The sequence below is a fragment of the Habropoda laboriosa genome, unplaced genomic scaffold, assembly GCF_001263275.1.
Source record: "Habropoda laboriosa isolate 0110345459 unplaced genomic scaffold, ASM126327v1 scaffold111, whole genome shotgun sequence".
In the NCBI taxonomy this organism is placed as follows: domain Eukaryota; kingdom Metazoa; phylum Arthropoda; class Insecta; order Hymenoptera; family Apidae; genus Habropoda; species Habropoda laboriosa.
The window spans coordinates 1161882-1171872 of NW_017100293.1; the positions used below are offsets into that span (position 1 = coordinate 1161882).

A 9991-nucleotide genomic window follows, 5' to 3' on the forward strand; every position below is an offset into this window, starting at 1 on the left:
TCGCTAGAATATACTTAATTGATGTTACAGATTGTATTACACAATTAAGTATTATAGTCGTATTTTTTTTTATTGCAAATTTCATTAGCAAAAAAATATATTCAATTATAGGCATTTATGAATAAAGTAAAATTATAAACATAGTGTAAGCAAAATGTAATTTACTTATGAATATTTCATAGTGATTTAAATGCTGTAATCATTATGAATTATCAAATAATGCTGCATTAAATTGTAGATCACTCTTATATTCTATGAAAAATTTTTGACACCTTATTAATCGAAATATAAAGTTCACATATATCTTAGAAAAAGAGGTCAATCTTTGAGATCTAATTAAAGGTTTTTTAAAAATTGACACGATCATATACCGTACTTTTTGTTTTTCAATCATTTATGAATCAATCATTATAAAGAATGGTGACACTTCTTTTGTGCAAGATATTTTATTTTCAAGTTGTCAATCTGTTATAGTTCTATTACGAATATTTTTAATTTATCACAATCATAACCATGAAATTAATTTCTCTTTTAACATTTAAAATTTGCTTTTTACTTGCTCTGTTACTAGCAAATATTATACGTAATAGATTATCATATGATTGTGCATTTGTGATATTTAAAATATGTATCAGCATTTAATACAAAACATTTAATTCCATTCCTTTGGCAGTCTAAGGATATAGTTTTGCAGAAAGAGTGATTATTATGTTTTATATTTCATGGTACATACTAAATCAACAATAAACACAGAATTTGTGTTTCAATATTATACTCAATAGAAAATAAAACATCTTGCTTATATGATTTTTCAAAGGTGATGCTGTATACTAGGTTCCATTTTTATTAAATTACTTACACATAAAACTTTAAACACTTTCTGTAGGACTCTGAAATTCGGAAAGCGCATGTATTGGATTTTGCACTTTTTTCTGTGAACCTTTACGTACTTTTGCCCTAACTTCTTCTGGTCTTTCCGGACGTACTAATGGTTTCTTTTCTGGTGCTTTCATTTTCCAGACTACGATTGGAGACTAATTAAACAAACAAAACAAATGTTAATTATAAAAATAAAAATGCAAGTAATAGTTATAATTTTCAAAAAATTACTACACTTTTGTTGTATAAATACTTACATACTACATAGTCCAATGGATAGTTAGTAAAAAAGTTTTAACATTAATGTTAATTATACATGTAAATGGTAGATATAATTAACTTATTTAGAATATAAAACGTTGAACTTATACAGGTAATTGAACCGCGTGCGCAATACTTACGGTTACTGTAGATTGTCGAGGATATTTTGTTGATGCAACATATGAAGCCTTAACAGTAAGAACTACCGCATTCATTAAATTCTTTGCTGCTTGAATTAAGGAAGTTGCACTGTCAAGTCCAGATACAATTAATTCTCCACTAATATTTTGTACATCTGCTTTAACTTTACTTGTAATATTCATTTGATGACAATACAATGCTATACGTTGCAAGTATGCCAGAAGATCTTTCTTAGTAGAACTTTCTGGACACTGATCTGCTATTTGTCTTGTTAACTTATCTAATTTCGTTCCAGCTTCGGAAATTTTCTTTGCTGCGTTAATGACATCCATAGTTGTCTTCAGAGGTCCGCGACCTCTAGTAAAATCTGTCATCTCCATCATTATCATACACATATGCTTTGCAAGAACAATAATATCGTTTCCTGCATCGTCCCATTTGGCAACTTCTTTATCGAACTTCAGTTTCTCACTCTTAAAGTACTCTACTTGTTGTAAGATTTTCTGTTTATCTTCTTCTGGCATCTTACGCATAGCTTCACGAGCTGTTGTAATACCGCTAATTTCTGGGTATTCATCCACACCATGCTCACCAGTTTGAGCACTCGATTTACTTCGAGTTTCTAATGTATAATGTTCATCAAGTTCAACATCTTCTGGATCTAAGTCCTCGTCCGCCTAAAATATGACAAATATATGTATGGAAAGAATGTGGTCAAAGAAAATACAAACTTTATATAAAATTCTGCATTTTCTTACTCTGTTCATCAAAACTGCACGTCTAATTTCACGAACTCCATCGTAGACTAGTCTGGATGCATCTATAAAATCATTCTCATCCACATCTTTAGCGGGATTACTGCCCAATGCATCTACCGCGACTTCTACTCTCTGTGCAAATTTCGGCATCACTTGTTCCCTTAGAACTTTCACGGCTTCTAAAACTCGTTTTGTGTAAATACAAGGCTCATAATTATCCATTTCTGCTTGAACAACATTACAAACTCTGGCAGATCTTCCGCGGATAGCACCTGCGGTTCTATCTAAGGTATCGGCATCACCTTCTTGCAATGCTAGTACACATTTATTTACGTCCTCTAAGATATGATTCTCAGATACAGCTAAGAAATCATCAATGGTAGTAATATCATCGACGGCTTCTGTTAATACTCTCACTTGATTTTCCCATGCTTGTCGAAATACTTCCATGTTATCTAGGGCTACCTTAGATCGATTACGAGCTGCCAGTACACGTGCTGCGTTAATCACTTGCGGGCATAAATTTCCAATTTGAGCTGCCGCATAACGAACCATTTTTACACCGTCTTCGTTTCCTGACATACTACACACTAAATTGGCAACCTGAATAAATATAATATTCATATTAGTAAGTATAATAAAATAAATGTTTCAGATGAATACAGTATAACAATATACCTCGACTAGTTTATTAGCATGTTCTGTAAAAACAAGAGCATACTCTTCTACTTCTTTGTCACGGCCATTTCTTGCAGCTTCAATGAGGACCAGCAAAGGTACGCTAGTTTCCAGAAAACTATCAGACACATGATCCACTACGGCCTTTCGTAATTGTCTACGAAGATCGCGAGTTTTTCGGCACATATGATCAATTGCTCTTTCCAAACCTTCTGATTGTTCTTTAACACCCATCTGTTAAAAGACATATTCGATTAGCAAAAATAATAAATGATTTATGGATATTCATGTAAGATCTATGCTATTTTTGTTTTACTAACAGCATTAGAGTGCAAGATGTTAGAATCTTTTACTGATTATTGAAAGGGTAGATGATAATTGACTAACAAACTGATTTTACTTGATTATTTGGAAGATGCTATACTTTCTTTAATGTAGTTGTTTAGTATATCTTACAATTTAACATACTAGTTATAAAAGTTACATGTCTATTTGTTATATGGAAATTAGCTTTTTTTTTTTAAGAAGCTATGTACACAAGCAAACATAAGAAAAAGAATGTAAAATAAAATAATTATAAAAAAATGCAAATTATGCAAATTTTAAATTACGTTTAAAATATGCACTACTCATCTACACTATAAGTTATCTTATTTCTATTAACTGAATATTACATATTGTGCAGTAATATTTCTTATTTTATATATCCTACATAATGAAACAATGTAGTATATACTATTGTGCAGATTAGGGGGTAATTGAAAAGTCTGCGAACACTGACTTATTCAAAATTATTTGATTAGTGCTTGTTATTAGATAATGTATGAGTCATACTTGTGATTAACACAATATTTTAGCAACAAAAACGTCTTGCTGAATCTGCAAATTTTATGCAAGAATAGTGAAAAAACACAAGAATTTCATATTTACCCTTTTCCCACCCCGAGCAAGCTGTAACTGCAGTCATCAAAAATAAAAAATAAATGAGTAGAATGAACTTACTAAGAATTGTGTCAAATAATAATATAGTTACTTATGTGTTAGGGATATGTTTGTGAATGCATATGTTTCTGTGTATGTATTATGCAATGATGTATTGTACATTTGAATGCTATGTTACAGAGAGAGATACAAACCAAAATAAATTATAAAAACTGAACATAATTAAATTTCTCTACATTGCTGTAATTATGAAAACTTATTGATATATGTTTTTGAATCACAGAAACATAAAGATGTATGAACTACTTACATTATTCATATATTCACTCAGCAAATCTTGAAGTGCTTGCCTAACTGCATTACATTCTGCAACAATGCGTTCTCTACGCTCGTCTCGAGTGCAAGAAGAATCTGCCATCAGTGCAGCACCACTGATAATACTCTCCAGTCTTTCCTCAAGACTGGGTCTTGTACGTACTTCATTGTATGCAAGTGGAGACATTACCATTCTTTCATCAAAATCATCTAAAGCAGCAGCCAATTCTCCAGGCCCTTCATAAGGATGTTGACTGTCAACTGGAGTTTTCCCTTGTGCCACATCATTGATGGTATTTACAGCTTCACATACTTGTTTCAAAACATAGTCACGGTTTGCTTTTGCTGCAGCTAGCTCAGGATGTCGAACATAAACTTTGGAGGCAGTAAGTAGCATAGTAGAATGCTTTTTAAGAACAGCTCTTGCTGCAGCTAAATCATCCCTTAATTGGGGATCTTTTAGCTCTTGTTGACGTTTTGCAGCTTGATTCATAAGCTCTGATGTATTTCTTCCAAATTGTTTTATATTTTCTAATAATTCTCCTTGTGAGGATGCATTCTTTAATTTCTTCAAATCATCTTCTACTACATGTAATGATTTCAGTAATAAATGTACATCAACCATATCTGCTAAAATAAGCAAACGTGTCACTGCAGATAACAAATTCCTTGCTGCACGAACCATATTGCCCCTTTTCAAAGAAGAACAAGGATCTTCTGAGAATTCTCTAAAAATAACAATAATAATAATAAAACGTACTTAAAATTCTTCATACATTTAAAAAATATGAAAGAAATAATACCTGGCAGCAATGCTCATTGCAGCACCTGTTTTTCTTACTTCCTCAACAGCACTTAACATTTCTGCAGTAATATCAGGATTTTCATAAGCTATTTGTTCACCCTTTTCAATAAAATTGCTAGTTGCTTTTTCTACAGTTCCAACTAAAGCACTAGCTCTTTTTGACTTTCCTTTTTTCTTCTTGCTGGGACCCTTTGTATTTACAAGTGTAGTTACTTGTAAAACTAAAGGTTCCAATGTCTTTTCTACAGACATAGTACGGATCTCTAAATTTTTGGGATCCCATTTCAGAGTTATTGGGCCGAAGTGGTCTGACATTTTGGTTATTTCAAATAAATCAATTCTGGAAATTAAAGGAACAGACAAATATTTATCACATTCATATAAAATAATGAGAAAATTACCTGTGCTCTTGTAGTATGGTACAGATAATTTATTAAATCAATGTAAATTAAATAAATTAGAAAAAATGTCAAACTATTATAAGCTATCTTTTTATTAATTTTTTTATACTTCTTTATTGTTGTGGTATTTGCAAAATTTATTAAAATAACACACTGTTATATATAAATTATAAGTAATAATGGCACGCTTCTTATTCGTTCTTTGCAAAAAAAAGAGACTGAAAGGTATAATCTTGATAACGAGATATGAATGTTTGAAAAGAGTAAGGGTGCGTCAGAATGCTTTGATTATTCAAAAAAAATGTTCACACTTGCATACGGAAAATATCGAATGAAATAATAATCTCTTACCTTCATGAAAAGACTACGGTTTAGAACTTATGGAATCGTTAATAAAATACACGCAAAACTATTTCTCGTTTTTACCAAAATGAGTCACATTGAAAACCAAACTCCAACATATATAATTCCATATCACTTCGATGTATCACCCATTTGCCATCTACTCTTCATTTATGACGTCATTATTTCCGCCAGAGTTGAAAAGTGAACGATAGCTGAACAAAACCGGTCTACGCCCGAAGCTTGGAACATGAACATTAAAGCGATGCTTACACAGAACACACAGTATATGCTACTCTCATGAGAATGCAACAACCAATCAAAAAATATCTTCTTTAAGCTTCTAAAGTATTATATTTCGTCAGATTATTTCATTGGTGAATGTTTTTACTTATTGCATTCACTGTATATTTAGTACAACTATTTGTCGCTTTTGTAACGCTTCGTTATATACTTTTACACGCACGAGTGTTTTGAATCACACTGTATAATTTGAATAATGAGAGAATGATTTCAGTACATACAGTCATTTTTGTTTTCGCAAACATTTAATTATACATAATAAGAAAGAAAGAAGAGAAATGTAATATTTTAATACGAAATTTACTAAAACATAATTGAAATGTCGGATATAGTTGTTTTGAGTGATTCAAATGAATCTGTTTTATCTGCTGAATTAGTTGATAAACAGAAAAATGCTGAAGATAAAAGTGAAAAGAAATCTTCGCATGATGATTTTGATTTAAGTGACTTTGAATTTCCTGAAATACAATTTGATCATGCCATTAATGAGGATAAAACAATTAACTTACAGAATATACACAATAAAAGTCCTTCTCCAAATTTTAATTCCTATGCTTTATCACAGCAAACAAATTATGAATATACTATTCTTAATAAGAATTCAAAACAGCATAAAGTTAAAAAGTCTTTGTATAATGTGACCAATTCATCTGATTCTGCAGAAAATTCATATGAAGAAAGTAAAAACATAAGAAAACAAAGGAAAGCTAAAATTGTAGGAAAGAAAAATAAAGATCAAGTAATTAAGGAAAGATTAAAAAGGCAGGAACAACTAATGAAAGAAAAAGTATCAAAAGCACTTGCATCTAAGAAGTCTAAAAATATTAAACCTGGTGAATGCATGAAATTTATGGAAGTTGTTCTTGATAAAGGTATGGAAAATTTTGCTCCATTTACAGATATAGTAAAGACACTGATAGATGCTAATTTGCAATACAGTATTAATGCAGAATTAATTTCAAATAGCATTATGTGGAAAAGAAATATTGAAAATAGCTATGTTAATGAATCCAATGAAATATGTACAACAACAGATGTTGAAAAAGTTAATCAAATATTAATAGTTTGGAATTGGGATGAAACAGTAACAAAAATAGCAAATGACGGCTTTTGTGCATCTATCTCTAGCATTAGGCATTTATTACCAAATTATAACATAATATTAGTCATTTTTGAAATAGGAAACTATTTTATATTTAAAAATCAAAGAAACAATTCAGATAAAAGAGGGAAAAAAAATAGAATGCAAAAGACAAGCTCTAAAAATAATGATAAGTTCAAAAACTCTCCAGAAATATCAAGGAAACAACTTGAAACATGTCTTAATGAAATACAAATTACTTCTGGATGCAGCAGTAGATTAATTAACAACTCTGAAGAGTTAGCACTGATGGTATATCAATGTACCAAGGCTATAGCAGAAATACCACATAAATTAGAAAAAAGTACAAATTTAACAAACAAATTTGATTGGTATGTAATGGGAGACAATAGAAATACTGTGCGTGTAGATAAAGATGGAAATGGATTGAAAAGATTGTGGCAGCAACAGCTTTGTCAATTTCATTTGAGTAGCCTTGAAATTGCAGAAGCAATTTGTTCTGTATATCCAAGCCCTGCATATTTAATAGAAGTAAATATTAGTATGTAACCACTCTGATTTTATTCTTTCTATTATTTTGCTTTTCTTTTTCAGGCTTATATGAATTGTACAGATAATGAAGGAATAAATTTGTTGAAAGATATCCCGGTAAATTATAAATTTTGATTATAATTATTATTTGTGATTATTCTCCTTTATATTTCATAAATATATTTTTAATGTTTTATAGATTAGAAGAGCTGCTGGACCACTTACAACTGTACGTAAAATTGGCTTAGAATTAAGTAAAAAGATATATTTAATGTTCATGTCCAAGGATGGTGAAAATGCATTAAGTTAAAAATAGTAGATGCCTTTCTGTTACTCTATTTTTTGTTATCTAGTAGCCAATTAAAAAATCATAATGAACTTATTATTTTATATAACTTTTTGCTTATTTCATGCATATAAAAAACTAGGAAATTATTTATACTTATGTATTGTACAAATGAATAATATTAAGTGTATATAAAAGCTTTAATAACTTTTCATGTATTAAATATTTAAAAATCTAGCGCAAAATTTGACTGAATAAAAAAAAAGCAATGCTCAATAAAAATGTTTTATTATTACATAAATATATACGATTTTTTACGAATTAGTCTAATTTTGCGTTAGATATTTTTGGATACCTTATATAATATGAAATATAACATTTTTACTATACCAAATGTATATACAATATATTTGTTTACAGTAGATAGTCGGTTAATAAAAGTAATTCTCTAACATTTTTACAAGTATTTATTAAACATAAAGTATCTAAAAATTTGTTATAAAAAGAAAAAAGACTTCAACCGTTTCATATCAACTTTTTCTACTATCTTACAGTAAAAAATATATAAATGATTAAATGCAATCTAAATGAAATTTGTTGTAAATATTCAGTGTAACTTCTACTAAATTATTATTAACTGTATACAGACTAATATTACATAACTCTCACATGAATTTTTTTACACGCATTCTTCATACATTTGATTCTCACTGCTTAATATTACAAATTACTGCCCTTAGGAAAAAAGAAAATACGTATAACATATTTGTTTTTGATAATTATCTTAATCCAATTCGACAGGTAAGTGAATTTTGTTTAAAATAATAACATAAGTGAATTTCAAATATGTTGATAGTTGTATAGTGATTTTTACACAAAACATCTATGAATGTGCATTATGCATATCAGAATATATCATTTTCATTACAGTTACTCATAAAAATGTTTGAAATTGAAACGAAACAAATTTAAATAAATAAAAAAAAAACACCTAAAGGAAATTTATTAATTCAATTAATATAAAATAAATTTGATAGCATTCATTTTTTGCAATGAAAGTAACAATTACTTTTTTGATCTTGAACTCTTTCTTGAAATGATCATATAATGTAAATGTCATAAGAGAGATTTTATCAAAATATAAAATACTGTATTACTTAGGAAGTGATTGAAAATTTTGATTCTAAATTAAACAAAAAATATCGAATCAACCTTATCTGTAATATAAAATATACTACCGAAAAACTATTAGTCTCTTTCTCTGTTAACATGCATTCTACAAAATGAAACATAATTTTCAATTTAAAATAAACTAAATAAAAAGTGACTGGTATTTATGTAATTACAATGTTTTTGTTTTTTATATTTTTACTATGTGATATAACCATTTAAAAACTTTCGTGATTATTAAACTCTATTTATTATTAAAATTTATGGTTGTGTGCTTATAATGCTTATATTATCTATAAACACAATACAAGAAATTGATTTGTTAAAAACTTTGTTGGCTGTAATTTACAAACGTATAAAACATAATTATTATTAAAAATAATTGCGGAATTTTACATTTTTGAAGTAGATTCCAGTTGAAAATGCATGTTGACAGTCAGGAGACACAAACTTATTATAGCTTATTACAACATATTTAACACCAATTCATAGTAAAATATTATCAATGAAAATTGTAATTTTATAATAATACTAGTAACAACACATTTGCAAGCGAATTTTTGAAATATTAATTTAACGATGTTTTTCATAATACATCATTGATACTATGAAAGATTCATTCAGTAACACTGATTTAAATAATTCAGTTTTTTAATCAGTTGATATTAACGACTAATCATTAATTTTTTTTTCTGATAATGACTCATTAATTTGGTTTATCATTGTCGTTATAAAATGTTCTTAAAACTGTAATTTATGTTTTGTATTAAAAAATATTTTAATAATGAATACAATTAAATAAATGGAAGTCGGTTGCGTGTAAAAGCAATATGGAACAAGATGTACGATAGTATTTTATGTAGTTGGCTTCCTATTCTAAGCTGTATCTTTACAATATTACCTTAATATTAAAGAAGATAATTTGTTATTTATTTAAAATAGGGTGCAGATATAATGAATAATATGTATAAGAGATGATCCTTGGCACTGGAACGCAAATTCTTACTAAAATGTAATGTGAGACAAATCTTTCATATCTGAAATACATGCTTTTTAAGTTAACATAAAATAAAAATA

The 9991-nt window shown here is 28.6% G+C and overlaps 2 protein-coding genes across 5 annotated transcripts; one reads left to right on the plus strand and one right to left on the minus strand.

Moving 5' to 3' along the window:
- Window positions 1-824: 824 nt before the first annotated feature.
- Window positions 825-5687, minus strand: LOC108573861 (catenin alpha). Of its 4 annotated transcripts, XM_017936342.1 has the most exons (9): window positions 5532-5687; window positions 4778-5119; window positions 3970-4702; window positions 3648-3674; window positions 2718-2951; window positions 2040-2642; window positions 1281-1958; window positions 1137-1139; window positions 825-1034 (listed from the first exon to the last, which is right to left on the minus strand). In XM_017936342.1, the coding sequence occupies exons 2-9, from the start codon at window positions 5092-5094 to the stop codon at window positions 870-872; spliced, it is 2760 nt and encodes a 919-aa protein (XP_017791831.1). In that variant the 5' UTR covers window positions 5095-5119; window positions 5532-5687; the 3' UTR covers window positions 825-869. The 4 variants fall into 4 exon arrangements, with proteins under 4 accessions (XP_017791831.1, XP_017791828.1, XP_017791829.1 ...); XM_017936339.1 differs by lacking the exon at window positions 1137-1139; XM_017936340.1 differs by lacking the exons at window positions 1137-1139; window positions 5532-5687 and adding an exon at window positions 5181-5225.
- Window positions 5688-6144: 457 nt separating this feature from the next.
- Window positions 6145-7768, plus strand: LOC108573891 (crossover junction endonuclease EME1). Its single transcript, XM_017936376.1, has 3 exons — window positions 6145-7458; window positions 7522-7575; window positions 7658-7768. The coding sequence occupies exons 1-3, from the start codon at window positions 6145-6147 to the stop codon at window positions 7766-7768; spliced, it is 1479 nt and encodes a 492-aa protein (XP_017791865.1).
- Window positions 7769-9991: the final 2223 nt, after the last annotated feature.

What these genes read in the sequence shown, in the direction of transcription:
- LOC108573891 (XM_017936376.1), top strand. Translation starts at nt 6,145, where the DNA reads ATGTCGGATATAGTTGTTTTGAGTGATTCAAATGAATCTGTTTTATCT. An exon ending in GCCCTGCATATTTAATAGAA is followed by an intron (nt 7,459 to 7,521) that starts GTAAATATTAGT and finishes TTTCTTTTTCAG; the next exon opens with GCTTATATGAATTGTACAGA. An exon ending in ATTTGTTGAAAGATATCCCG is followed by an intron (nt 7,576 to 7,657) that starts GTAAATTATAAA and finishes AATGTTTTATAG; the next exon opens with ATTAGAAGAGCTGCTGGACC.
- LOC108573861 (XM_017936342.1), bottom strand. Translation starts at nt 5,094, where the DNA reads ATGTCAGACCACTTCGGCCCAATAACTCTGAAATGGGATCCCAAAAAT. An exon ending in ATGCTAATAAACTAGTCGAG is followed by an intron (nt 2,643 to 2,717) that starts GTATATTGTTAT and finishes ATATTTATTCAG; the next exon opens with GTTGCCAATTTAGTGTGTAG. An exon ending in GTGCAGTTTTGATGAACAGA is followed by an intron (nt 1,959 to 2,039) that starts GTAAGAAAATGC and finishes GTCATATTTTAG; the next exon opens with GCGGACGAGGACTTAGATCC.